Below are 13,694 nucleotides of genomic sequence, written 5' to 3' on the forward strand. Positions count from 1 at the left end.
ATACTTTGATGTCATATATGATAATCGTCGAGCATGATCTCCTTTAACACATACCTACACAACTCACCTACCTACGACTAAGTAAGCCTAATACCTAAGTATAAAGTAAGAAACTACTTACGATACTATTCGCACTTCGTCCCGATATTTGAGTTGAGCCAGACACAACGCTATGTATAAATACTATGACATAACATAGGTACCTACACATATCCGGTTCGAACATCGGAGCGACCTTTCTATATCATATTATATGTATACCAGTGTGCGTAGCCGAATGCACAAACGCTCACGATAATATCTCTTCCGTAGCTATCTATCTCTATCGGTCTCGCGTATTGGCACGACAGAGCCAGAATACATCTCTGCGTCGTTCGGCTACGGGGCCAGGCCTCATAGCCAAGCGTCCAATCGCTGAACATCCGCTGTTCTCTCAAAAGAACTCTTGTAGTTCGCCATGGAGCGTAAACGATTATAGGTTAGACTAGAGGGCCAGGGTACGTACTACGTAGCCGAATGGCACAAACGCTCACGAAACGAAACACTCGTAGATATCTATCTCTATCGCTCTTGGGTGTTGGCGCGACAGTATCGTTTTCGTTTCGCGTCGCAGAAATGCCACCTGTAGGCCTAGCACATGATGGCCGCGGGAGTATGTCGCCGCGAGATAGATGACACGTCTTTGTCTAATTGTATTAATGACATAAGGACAGGTAGTCTATCTCGCGGCGACATACTCCCGCGGCCATCATGTGCTAGGCCTGCTGAGATATAAAAATCGCTAAATTAGCTTGGTCTGATTAGTGATTTGACATACGCGCCAGGTCCAATTCCAGCAGGCCTAGCACATGATGGCCGCGGGAGTATGTCGCCGCGAGATAGACTACCTATCCTTATGTCATTAATACAATTAGACAAAGACGTGTCATCTATCTCGCGGCGACATACTCCCGCGGCCATCATGTGCTAGGCCTACAGACTGTACAAGAGAAACGTCATATTTGCGTAACTAACTATTTTGGCTCAGTGATCCAAAGTGAATCTTGGGCTCCAAAACGAGAGATCGCCACCTGTCCCGATCCTGCGCAGCCTCTTGCCAGTCACTGACTTGAAGCCGACGCAGATCCGCCACCACACTGTCCTCCCAGCGATCCCCAAAAATCCCGCAGCGATCCCGCATTTGCGTAAAGTTAAAAACATTCGAAACGGTGAGGCTATCAAAATCTTTGTCAACTTACCTTGGCATGAGTCTTGTTGGTAAATGCCTTAAACCACAGTATAATAGAGTACTATCGTACAGTATAGCCACTCCCGCTCCCCGCTGAAAGTGCCGCCCACCCGCTCTCGGTTACCTCACAGTTACCGCTAGTCAAAAATGTGAACAGTCGACCTGTCATATCTCACTCATACAAGCATGGTACGCGTTCTCCTACACGAGCTTAGACTGTGTGCTATAGGAACGCGCCTCTTTGATATATGTATTTGATCGCCAGTGTCCGAGGTGTGCTTAAACTAAGCCTTGAAAGGGAGAGAGAAGCCCTATTAATAGTTAATAGCGATGTTTTTTGATGACGTGATTGATACAACATTATTTTACAATTTTTTTTTATTATAAAAATAAGAGAGATGTGGGTAGGTACATAGAAAAACATGTAATACCTGTATTACACTGAATTTTATGATTACCCTTTTTAAACATTTTAATCATAATAACAATCACATAGAAAAGAATCAAAACTTAACTATTACTAATCATATAAGGCACAAGGAGGCAATGTTGTCTGCAGGATAATTTCAACTAATCAAAATACTTTCCATGTTTTAAATTAATTTAAATGATTAGCTAGAGTTTATCTCTGTTGCCTCTAGTCACATTGTATTTGTGATAACTGATAATAATTAATAACACAGAAATTTTGATTAGTTGAAATCATCCCCCAGTCAGGATTGCCCCTGTACCCTGTAATAATAAAGACACAAAAATCACAATGTGATAAAAATACTTCTTTTTACTGTCTGCCCTAACATTGGTCCCTTTATTTTGGTGTACTTTTGGCTCATTACTTTGGTATTCAAATGTTATTGTCTGAAATACAGCAAAATATAACAAATTTTGTTATGCTCAGTGATTAATTTAAAAATCAAGACAAAACAAACTGGGCAGGGCAGAGAACATATAGAAATACTGGGCATATAAAAGTACCCATATATAAAAGAAAGAAATGCTCATTTAATAGCACTATAGAATAAAAAAAAACTGAAATTAATCAATATTGGTTGTGCAAACCACAACTTTTTAAGAAATTCTTTATATGTACTTCAATCAACACTTAACAATTAACATTTTTATGAGGATAAAATCTCCACTTAAATCAACATTTTACATAATACTAAACAAAGATAAAAGCAAAAACAGTGTGTAACATAAGTTACTTGTACTTAGCAGCTCCAGCCTTAGCAAACCTGTCAGCCATTTCATTGCCATGACTTCCATCGTGAGCCTTGACGTGGTTCCATTTGACGTCAAGATCTCCCTGCGCCCGGAGCATCTCTTTGAAATCTGCTTGATTCTTCACCGGCTCTCCTGATGCAGTCCTCCATCCATTTTCTTGCCAACCTATTAGGGTAATTAATAAAAAATATATAAAACTTAATTACAGTACAAATGTTAGGACACTTGAAGGGTCAGCAATGCGCATGGAAAGGTGCAGGTGTCCATAGGCTATGATGACTACTTTCAGGAGGCGGGCCGTATGCATGTTTGCCACCGACTATGCAAATGTACAACTTTATTCCAAAATATTGCACAGGAATTGTAAAGTAAAACACGAATGTAAATACAAAACTGCTGGAAGTGGGCGGGACACGTTTCACGAATACCGGACCAGCGCTAAAAACGTGACGTCATGGAAAGGGCCACTAGGAAAACGGGGCAGAGGTAAACCTGTTACTAGATTGGAAGACGAAATAAAAAGTATAGCCGGTCAAAATTGGATGCAAATAGCCCAAGACAGAGACAAATGGAAAAATCTGGAGGCCTTCACCTGCGAAGACAGGGTTCTTGCAAGATATAAAAACTATATAAATTGTAAAATTTTTTAAAGCAAGAAATAAAAGGTTATTTATTATTTATTTTTATATGGACTGGAAGACAATATGGCAGCTGTTGTAGGTACTTTATCATTATAATGCGCAGCAGCCTTCAAACAACAGTAAAGTAAGGAAACAAACATACCAGGCATCCATTTAGTAGCAGAGTCCATGAGAAACTTCGAGTCAGTGTTAATGGCCAGCTTGGTCATTCCGTTTTCGCGAGCAGTCCTCATGGCTTCAGTGGCCGCTTGTATTTCTGCGGTGTTGTTCGTGGCCCTGCCATCCACAGGCTGGCTCCTGTTGTAACGGTTGTTGTCGCCCCAGTAGACTCCATAACCAGCTCGAGCTCCTGCCTGGCCGTTGGATGAGCACGCCCCATCCGTATAAACGTGCGTGTAACCTTCATGGTCTCTTTCAAATCCACCATGGTTGCCCCTCGAGTTATTTCCATAGTTTCTATTGTAGCGCGACATTGTGATTAAGGTAGTTCTCAAGGAATGAGGTTACTTATTAAATATTCACTAATCCGACCGCCGGAATCCGGTTTCGAATTTCAACACAATCAAAACAAGTCCTTGGTCAGAGTTCTTCGAAATACCCGACATTCGATCCAAGAAAATGCATAGACAAAAGGAAGTGTGGTTGTTTTTTTTTTAACTTAAGACTGCAATAGCGAACGCGCCATGCAAAAATTTATGGAACCCCTAAACAGAACCCTGTACCGTTACTTAAAATAATTTTGACTTTTAATTAGAATAATACATAATTAAATGATAAACAAAATTTAAAAATTTGATGATAGGGAGAAACAGCGAAAACGATTTTTAGTAGTGCTCATACTGACAAGGTAAATCCCCTTTATTACATACATACATCGCTTTCGTGACAAACATTGCATTGCATTGGCAACTAGTGTGAACCAGCATGAAAAACGTGATGGAATTATGCACGACAGATATTCAGGTAAAGCCTGACCAGAAATACATATATGACTATTGTCAGGAGGGCGCTGTTACTTTGATGCATGGGGTGACAGTTAAATTTAGTATAAAGAAATTAGTTCTACTGAAATTCCGCAACATGGTGCGTAGTCATATATTTCTGGTCAGGCTCAGTAAATCTTCCGTGAAGTAATGGTGTTTGCACACGTCACCTTCAGTAGATGGTTGGAGCAAGTAAGGACCCAGGCTTCTTGAACAAGCGCCCGTATAAAACACTGTTTGTTTATTGTCTGTGGTTTTATCGAAGGCGCGCAGATTTGATTATAGAAATTTAAATTGTAATAACCTTACGATAATTACTATGTTCGTTTTATTATATCGTCACTACTTTGAAAAAATCTCGTATCTCACGCTGCTCCTCAAAGTTAAAACGCAGTAAGTCCATATGTATTCCATACATACTTACTACAATTTTCTTTTCATTGACAGACGAAGATACAAGTTGTTTCAGGGGCGGCTCACTCCGCAATTCTATCGCCGCACTACAAGTACATGTCGGCGGCCGCGAGTTCGCGGCCCATTCAGTAGAGACGACCTTCGCGCGGCGCAATAAAATTCAATGTCGGCTGCTCGCGTGCGTTTCGTTTGTTAATGTAGGTAAGAATTTAGAATGGCGGCATTTTGTGAACATCAAAGGAGTGAGCATTCTGTACTTGTACTATTTATATATTCTGTGGTTGTTTTAAAAGTAGTGACGATATATATCTTTCTCTGCTACTCCTACTGTCTTTATTAGCTGTCCGGGAAAAATCAGAGGCCTCTGTGGCTCAGTTCAGTAAATCATTGAACTATTATGGTGTGAAAATACTGTGAATTACATTTTTCCTGCTTGCAAATATTTCTGATTGATAAACAAATAGTTAAATAAATAAACTGGTTAAGTGTTACTCACAACTACATTTTATATGCCCAAGGTGTTTATTTTAAATATACAAATGAATATAAATAATGCTGGAAGGTAAATTATACATGTAGGTAAATGTTTTCAAACGTTTTATTTTCGACAAAACTAGTGAGGTACCGTGATACCAGTGACATAGTACAAACACATTTAAAAGAGTCAAAACATAAATGTATTTCTAAACAAATAATAAGGCGTTTTTAGGAGAGTTCGTGACCCAATAAAAGAAAATTAGTAATAATTCTACTTGCAATGGATATTTTTTTTATGTGGACCCGGGCGAGAAGCTGCAGCGCGTAGAGCGTAGTACCATATTTCGAGGGCTTACTGGTGAAACCCGATAATTTGTCCTAATAACAACATTGTGGAAATTGCACATAGTTAGAATTTCAAAAACCAGTTTGCTCAACTTATCGGGTTTCACCAGTAAACCCTCGATTTATGAGACGATTTTTGCGATACATATTTTTGCAATTGACTGTACAACCATCATCATCATTATATTAGGTAGGTTGTGTGTACAACCATCATCATCGTCATCATATCAGCCAAAGGACGTCCATAATTTCTATGCATATCCTTTTTTTTTTAAATCTCTTTTCTGAAAAAAAAAAACCTAGTTACCTATATTCTCAATCTCTTACCCAGGCAGTCAATCGTTGCTCCAACATAATCCTTCGTTGGTTAATTTTCAAATACAATCAAATTAATCAATGGGTGTACATGTATGCACATTTAACATAGTTAATTTTAAGTTTCTTTGATACCTCTGATAAATATTTAGAAAGCACTTAATGGATACCTATTAACAGAATGGACTGATCCTTCCAAAGTACATCCAATTTTAATTTTACCCCAACTACAAATTTACGTGGCATGAACACATTTTACTGTTTTACACTTATTATTCAGCAAGGATGCTTGTGAACGTTGGACGGCATAAAAGGAGACAATATTTTGGGATGTTCATCTTAATTTTAATTATTATCATATTCTTCCCTTCGTCAAATTGTGATAAAGGTTAAAATTTTAGGATCAAAATGATTATAAAAAGGGTCACTGTCACCAAATAATTATGATTCTAAAAAGGGTTTAGAACTATGTACTATTATATGACATACATGTTAGGTAATCATACTTTGATAAATGTATTTCACAGATATTGTCATACAGGTCCATTCCCAAAAGTTGGCACAAATAGAATGAACAAAACTTTGATTGTTTGAATGACACCTGTATCGGTATAGTCGTAACTGTCAAGAGCCAACATTTATTTTTATTGGTTAATCTGTCACACATACCTATTTTCATTCATTCATTCGTGCCAGCTCTTGTGAATTGACCTGTACAATACTCAACTAGCACTGAAATGAAACTGGCATAAACAATAATTTATATATTTTAGAAAAAAAAAAAAACTCCATAAGAAATGAGCATTAATGTTGTAATAAACAAATTATTCATTACAACTGTACGCTTTTAAGTAAATACATATTTTTCTTTTTAAACCACTTGGTATCCAATGATACCATTGATGCCATACATTTACATATACTCTTTTTATACATAAATACCCTTTTTCGAATTCTCAATCCCTGTAGTTGTTAATATATTGGTTATTCTGAACCTTTTCATCTCAATGCAGTTTTCGGTACCTACCCATATTCAATCTGGTAGACTTACAGTAATGACTAGATATAACTTTAGGTTAAGCACACATTATAACTTCTAATAGTATAGTGGTAATATTGTTTTTCTCTAGACTTAGAGAAATAGAAGAATACCACTGCAACTGTACTCTTGCCACTCTTTCCAGTGAATTCTTAACATAAATTCTAATCGTTTTCAATACATATCACGCTGTTTATAATAAGGACACTAGTAACAATAAAAGACCTATATATAGTCACTCCTTCAATAGCTATGTCATTATATAAATAAAATACAAAAATTCAGTGAACATCAAACATTGGGTGCTCTAGTGATAACTTATTAAAACTTCATTAAAAATGCTAGGCGCAAATGTACTTGAAAGTAAAATTTCAAAACACTTGATACATTTCGGAATAATATGAACTATGTATACATGTTCAGTTTCTATTAATGATCTATTTTTTATGACTATGATTATTAAGTACAAGAAATAATAGTTTCATAAATTTTAACTTTGTATACTCATTTTAAAACTGTTGTATTGAACACATTAATAGTGAAATTATTAGATATTTTATTCAGTTCTTAACATGAAACCAATAATTGCTTAGAGCATTATTATTATAAACAAATAAATACAAATTTTGAGATCAATTGTTACACATAGTGTATGTGAGAACATATTATCTTGTATCCTATACTGGAATATCAAAATATTAATTGCAAATTATGTGTCTTGGACAAAATCCAATGCTTAAAAACATAGTGCCAATCATTAAAATATTGTGTAAACACGAAAATTTGAATGTTTTTGCAATAATTGTGTTTAATCCGGCACTCCTAAATTAGGCATATTAGGTAGCTATGGGTGTCTCACTATATCTTAAGTGCAGGCTAGGTTACTCTTGGGAGACAATAAAAATATGAGTAACATAGTATAGTATAGTAGTAGTAGTATAGGGTATACTCAGTTATTTGTGTGATGAGCACAGATATTTGTTCCTGAGTCATGGACTATGTTATAAGTATTTATATATTACATATATCGTTGTCTGGCTTCTTGATAGCCCACAATCTGTGTAAGAATGTCCTATAATATATTTATTTATTTATTTATTTTATTTATTTATTTATACTCTGTGAGACATTTTGACAAATGGCCATAGCCACACTGGAAGGTTTCTTTATGGAACCCCTGAGCCACAGCATGACACCCATAATTACTGGCCAAATGGTCACATGTTTGGCATTTATTAGCCTGTTACAGTGCACCTTTAATTATTGATACCTCCATTGTAGGCATAATCAGCCTTGTTATGCATGACAAGCTGGTTGTCTACAAAGTAGAAGCTGTCCGAGCATGTCTCAAATGGTGCTGCAATCATCTCTTCAACTGAAAAGTAAAATTTTATTTTTAATCAGAAGGCCAAATTAAAAAGTCATGAGGTTTATAATTTAGAATGGGGCAGTGAATGTGTGCTACAACATGTTATAATTGAGGAGTGTCAATTTCAAAGGGGCTTATTTCCACGTGTAAATTTTTGGGGAAACGGAGAAAAACATAATTCCACGGTATTGATTTTGAAATTAATATTTAATTTGCAAAATTGTAATATTGTAAGTTGACGTTAATGCTATGATTACATCAAACGTAACATGTGTACCTAAATAAATATTTAATTACCATATGTTTTTGAGAATTAAGCACTTTTGATGCGAACTTTTGGGAATTAAGCCCTTTTGTTGTGGCCTTGTAGCGTAAATGTTATTATTTTAAAATAGTTTTATTTTATTTTTGGATTTTGTATTAACGTTAGTTGATATGAATGTTGTTGTAATACATACATTGGTTTATCCACATAAATAATCATTACACATTTTTCAAAATGTGTTCTAAACTTTGATGTTAATCTTTTTTTTAAAGATCAAGGTGAGACTTTTTGAACTTTTATCTCAAAACAACGCGTAATTTTCTATGCTAAGAAAAACTGCATTCATAGTTTAAGAGCCCTTATTCCTTTGAGCACTCATCAAATTCGTGAAATAGCCATTGATAGATGGCGTTGACGCTCGGTACGCGAGCACCGGCAACGCAACGCGTGTTTCAACACAGGCAAGAATAATCTTGATAGTTTTAATTTAATCGCTAGTAACAATTCTTTTGGTTTTACATGGGGACTTTTTTTTAAAGTTTACAAGAGAAAAATGGAAATAAGCCCTTTTGAAAAGACACTCCTCAATTTCTTATCATAAATAATATGAGAAATCGTTTTGAGAAAAAAAATTATCACAGTATTTTATACAGTAACGGTATAGATGTTGAGACAATGCACAGCCAAATGCAATAAAAATCAGACACATATTTTTTCAAATGTTTTCTGAACAGTGTTGGGCAAAGTACGGTTTGCCAGCCAAGTCCAACTTGTGAAAAGATTTTAATAGGCCCTCCAACGGTCCTTCGTGTTACAGTTATATTACAAGTAGTTAAAAGTACACATAAAATGCCGAGTAAAACTTACCTAGATCTGGTGGCAGTGTAGGAAACTCATATATGTGTTCACAGGTGTTCCTTGAGAATGGAATGCAGAAGCCAAACTCAAAGTCAAAGGTCTTCAGCAGGGTGTCTCTGAAGAAGTGCTTCTCAATCATTCTGAAGTGGTTAACAGGACGAGATCCAACTGTAAACTCCACGCTGAAATGATATTTTCATAGTTAGTTTTAATGGGCATTTTCAGTAAATTTACAATTTCCTGTTTTACAAGAGAAACCAAATCTGACCATTAGCAACCATATATTTTTAAATAAATTAATTGCTAATTTGTGTGTGGACAAAATCCAGAATAAACTGACAGAAATGGTTCATTACTAGACTAGATACTCTATTTAGGTTTATTTTTCCGGTTAGGTATATATAGTGTGAAAAAATTAAGTTATTTCTATGTGCATATAGTGATAGTTGCAATGTGTTTACTAGTTATAGAATAAATATTCAGTAAATAAATATAACTTACGTAGCCCCAACAGTCTTCAACTTTAAAAACTGAGGAGTGAACTGATATCGTACAAATCTGCCCGCGTTCGGATCCAAAGGCTCCTCAGGAGCGTCCTCAGCGCCTTCGCTATCCACACCGAAGTCTGTTGGCGGTTTCGCTATCTCGAACAACACTGTCCCACTTTCTAGATCCCGGATCTTGAATCTCGTGAAATCTATATCGTAAACGTTAGCCTCAGGGCTGCACAGATATGTGTCAGTGATTCTATCCAGCCTCAAAACATCTTCAGGAGTAATATCACTTGGTATTACGTCTTCTGTATTCGATTCCAATAGGGATATTGATTCGCACTTTTTCCCTACTAAACTCATTTTGGTAAACGCCGAGTCTTCCAATGACTTGAAACTATCTCAAAGGGTATAGGCACAATAAGTAATTTAATTAAAAGGCCAACGTATGTAAATGTATCAGTGCATTTTCTTTGGAATTAGATTAGCAATCGCACAACATGCAGGTTTTTGCGTGAGAAAAATTGTTTGCCCACCGCAAAGAACTACATGTACGTCACTATCGACGCACGTCACTGACGTCACGTCAAATTTCAGCACAGATTAAATATTTTGATAAAATGAAACAGATGTTCAAAATCCTTAATTATAAAATATATTAATTGAAATGTAAATTTATATTATCATTGTATTAATAGAGAGAGATACTAAATACATGTTCATGCGTAAAATACAATATAAAAAAAATAGATTGCTTATATCTTGAACGCATCCGAAAATGTTGACGTAATATCCGTTGCGTCACGAAGCATGCGCCCTGTCATAATTCGCTCGTAGAAGATTGGTCATAGATTAAAATTACAATAATCGGGCCATCGCTCAAGTCTGGTTCTGTGATAAGTTAATTTGTCGTGAGTGTGGACTGTTTGGTCTAATGTGCATTTAAGTGAAACAAAATAAATATACAAGATGCTTATTAAAGAATAGTAAGTACATTTTGTCAAGGTTAAGTCTAGTTCGGAATAATAAATCGATTTTTACACAATTCGTGGCAAAGGTTTTAAGGGTATACTTTCTTATCAGTAGATATCACTGAGATATTTGGTCTGCATGTCTTTAAGGCTTTATTTATCGCAAATATCGTTTAATCAAGTCACGACAAGGAATGAAATTGCTTGACAGTGACAGACCTTCAGGTCAAGGTCTACCTGACAGATGGCCATTTCAGCAGATTTCGGATAATTCGAAAATCTTCTGCCACATAAATTATATATATTTTATAGCCTAGCTAGCTTATTAATCTAATGTTTAATTTGCTCTACACAAAATATCTTAAAGATACTTTAAAACTTCCTACTGATGTTTCAACTTTTGCCTAGAAATCTGCATAGAACATCTTATCGTCTCTCTCACATATGGGCATAAGAAACAATCTGTACTAACTGGAAATTTAATAACTGCTAAGTTATCTTACCTTCCTTAATCTAATCAGCCTATGTAAACATCTTGTAATTCATTTGTTAAAATGTACTATCAGCAGCAAAAGTGTGTGGAGAAATTATGAATATAATATTGTAAGATAAATCCGTGCTGAGAATAATACTTATTAAGTGAGTTTTCTGAAAGAGATGTGTCTTTTTGAATTTCTAAAGCTGCTGATTAGATAAAGCCCAAAAGCTTGAATAATTATTATTCAGGGATTTTAACTATTCTAATCTAGTTATGAGGTTATGTTTGATAATGTTGCAACTCTCGAAAGTAGGTTTATATACATTCAATTTTTTTGTCAGTGTAACATTAAATAACATTTTTTACAGTATGTATAATGCTAGTTTACCACACTAGTGCACAAAGTAGTTTCTATGTTTACATGAAAGAGATAATTCGCTACGAGTGTAGATGCAAAACAATCCCTTTGGTTGTGTTTTTATTTATCACCACTTGTTTTCAATTTGCATGATTTCTGAATGAAACAAATTTAGCGCAGATATTAGAAAGTAGAGTCTGTTCGGAAAGTCAAGAGCCGTGAAAAGTATAGATTTAGATTTCTTTATTTCATGATAAAAATTACACTATAAATTTGTTACATGCCAAAGTTATGTTTATCGTCTCATCATGATATATGATTGCCACAAACTTCAAAGTGATCTTGATAGATTAAACACGTATTGCTTAAGTAATAACCTTTACCTAAATATCGATAAGTGCTCAGTGATTACCTTTACGCGAAAACCTAGACCTATCCAGTACAAATACACAATAGGACAACAAACCCTTAAACGAGTGAGCGAGGTAAAGGATCTGGGAGTGCATCTTGACAGCGAGCTACAGCTAGTAACTCATGTTGATAAAATAACAGCTAAAGCGTACAGGATGCTCGGATTCATTATCCGCCAAAGTAAGGATTTTAAAAACCCAAACACTTTGCTACTCTTGTACAATGCATTTGTAAGGTCTAATCTCGAGTACGTATCCACCGTATGGAATCCGTTCTACTCTATACATATAAATGCTTTAGAACGCATACAAAAAAAATTCATTCGTTATCTTAATTACAAATTTAAAGACTATAGTTGCGATCACTTTGAAAGTCTTATGACACGAAGAGAAAAAAGAGATGTGACATTCTTGTATAAATTGTTAAATAATATAATAGATTCTCAGCAACTTGTAGGAAAAATATCATTTCGTTGTCCTAGCTCTCGAACTAGATCTACTAAGCTGTTTTGTATTCCTTTTAGTCGTAAAAGATATGTTCAAAATAAATTCCTAATAAGAGCGTGCAATATTTATAACAATAAATATTCATCTCTGGATATCTTTCATTTAAAGTTCCGGCAATTTGTTACTGCAATGAAAGCATCAGCTAAATGATTACATTACATCTCCTTTAAATGTATACAATAAATAGATAGGATCCTTCATTTGGTTAATGTCAAACTAGTGTAAGTTATTCTAGAATTAGCAGTTATAGCGCACAAACTACTTATACTGGTTTGTAATTCATTGTTTAATTTCATTGTTTAGTACTATTTCATTTCTACTTTTTTTTTTTACATCCTTATGTTACATTTATGTAATGTAAACTTAAAGATACCTAATCGCATGTTTGTCTCTCAGAGCAAAATTGTATGTACTAACTTTCAGTGGAAACTGTTTTGGCTAATGTGTTAACATATCGTTGTAAACTATAAGAAATTATGTATGCTGTTTGTTTCCCTAATCAATAAAATAAAAATAAAATATTCATGATCGTTAAAAAATTACATTATAAATTGAAAATAATAAAAGGAATAGTTTCTCCCAATAAGGATTGTCATTTACAAACAGAAATACACAAAGCACAATAAAATTAACAAATGAAATAAAATCCGAAGTCAGTGTACTTAATCAAATGCATGCTATCACAAATTCAATTCCATGTACACATTTACAGAGTACAGAGGGTTATCTAACAAAAGGTTTCTCAATTTGCGCTTAAATGCTTCGTCACAGTACTGTGATGGAGTGGTTAGGCTTACTTCTTGAATAAATCCATTTGACTCTTTCTTATGAAATACCTAGCCTATTTTGGACACCAAAACATAAGATCTATCATTTGTATTTATCTAAGATTGAAAATAAACGCGTTCATTTAAGGTTCTTATTATAAAAAAGATAATCAGTTTTAAAAGGCATATTTTTTTAAAGTTTCTGCAGTAAAATTATTTTAGAAAAACTAACAAAATATTTTTATTTTTCAGCCGTGTCACACTGCCCTTAACAGTCGAAGAGGTGAGTTATTCAAGTCTTGTTATATGGATTGACTTTTTTTTGTTAAAAATTGATTTGTCATTTAATATAATTTACCACTAGTTATTCTGTGAGAGAAAACATTGTGAGGAGCATACATTTGTGAAAGAATTCAAAGGTGTATGTGAAGTCCCCAACTTGCATTGAGCTAGTGTAGGGACTATAGCCCAAGCCCTGCGTGAGAAGAGGCCTGTGCTGTGCCCAGTAGTGGGACGTATATAGGCTCAATTATATGGCCTTGTCCATTCTACAG

The 13,694-nt window shown here is 35.0% G+C and overlaps 3 protein-coding genes across 3 annotated transcripts in view; 1 reads left to right on the top strand and 2 right to left on the bottom strand.

The window, feature by feature from the left end:
• Positions 1-1,594: 1,594 nt before the first annotated feature.
• Positions 1,595-3,713, bottom strand: LOC125236446 (ribonuclease H1-like). Its single transcript, XM_048143255.1, has 2 exons — positions 3,236-3,713; positions 1,595-2,617 (listed from the first exon to the last, which is right to left on the bottom strand). The coding sequence occupies exons 1-2, from the start codon at positions 3,564-3,566 to the stop codon at positions 2,430-2,432; spliced, it is 519 nt and encodes a 172-aa protein (XP_047999212.1). The 5' UTR covers positions 3,567-3,713; the 3' UTR covers positions 1,595-2,429.
• Positions 3,714-7,785: 4,072 nt separating this feature from the next.
• Positions 7,786-10,189, bottom strand: LOC125236669 (protein unc-119 homolog). The gene is made up of 3 exons (XM_048143564.1): positions 9,660-10,189; positions 9,168-9,340; positions 7,786-8,041 (listed from the first exon to the last, which is right to left on the bottom strand). Exons 1-3 carry the CDS (start codon positions 10,010-10,012, stop codon positions 7,923-7,925), a joined length of 645 nt encoding a protein of 214 aa, XP_047999521.1. The 5' UTR covers positions 10,013-10,189; the 3' UTR covers positions 7,786-7,922.
• A 268-nt stretch (positions 10,190-10,457) lies between these two features.
• Positions 10,458-13,694, top strand: part of LOC125236606 (phosphatidylinositol transfer protein alpha isoform) — a 38,201-nt gene continuing 34,964 nt past the window's right edge. Inside the window, 2 exon segments of the mRNA XM_048143468.1 lie at positions 10,458-10,635; positions 13,393-13,423. Of these exon segments, the coding sequence (XP_047999425.1) occupies positions 10,619-10,635; positions 13,393-13,423 (48 nt within the window). The 5' untranslated portion in view covers positions 10,458-10,618.

Source organism: Leguminivora glycinivorella, chromosome 19, assembly GCF_023078275.1.
Source record: "Leguminivora glycinivorella isolate SPB_JAAS2020 chromosome 19, LegGlyc_1.1, whole genome shotgun sequence".
In the NCBI taxonomy this organism is placed as follows: Eukaryota; Metazoa; Arthropoda; class Insecta; order Lepidoptera; family Tortricidae; genus Leguminivora; species Leguminivora glycinivorella.

What these genes read in the sequence shown, in the direction of transcription:
- LOC125236669 (XM_048143564.1), bottom strand. Translation starts at nt 10,012, where the DNA reads ATGAGTTTAGTAGGGAAAAAGTGCGAATCAATATCCCTATTGGAATCG. An exon ending in TTGAAGACTGTTGGGGCTAC is followed by an intron (nt 9,341 to 9,659) that starts GTAAGTTATATT and finishes ATATCATTTCAG; the next exon opens with CGTGGAGTTTACAGTTGGAT. An exon ending in TACACTGCCACCAGATCTAG is followed by an intron (nt 8,042 to 9,167) that starts GTAAGTTTTACT and finishes TTTACTTTTCAG; the next exon opens with TTGAAGAGATGATTGCAGCA.
- LOC125236446 (XM_048143255.1), bottom strand. Translation starts at nt 3,566, where the DNA reads ATGTCGCGCTACAATAGAAACTATGGAAATAACTCGAGGGGCAACCAT. An exon ending in TGCTACTAAATGGATGCCTG is followed by an intron (nt 2,618 to 3,235) that starts GTATGTTTGTTT and finishes TTACCCTAATAG; the next exon opens with GTTGGCAAGAAAATGGATGG.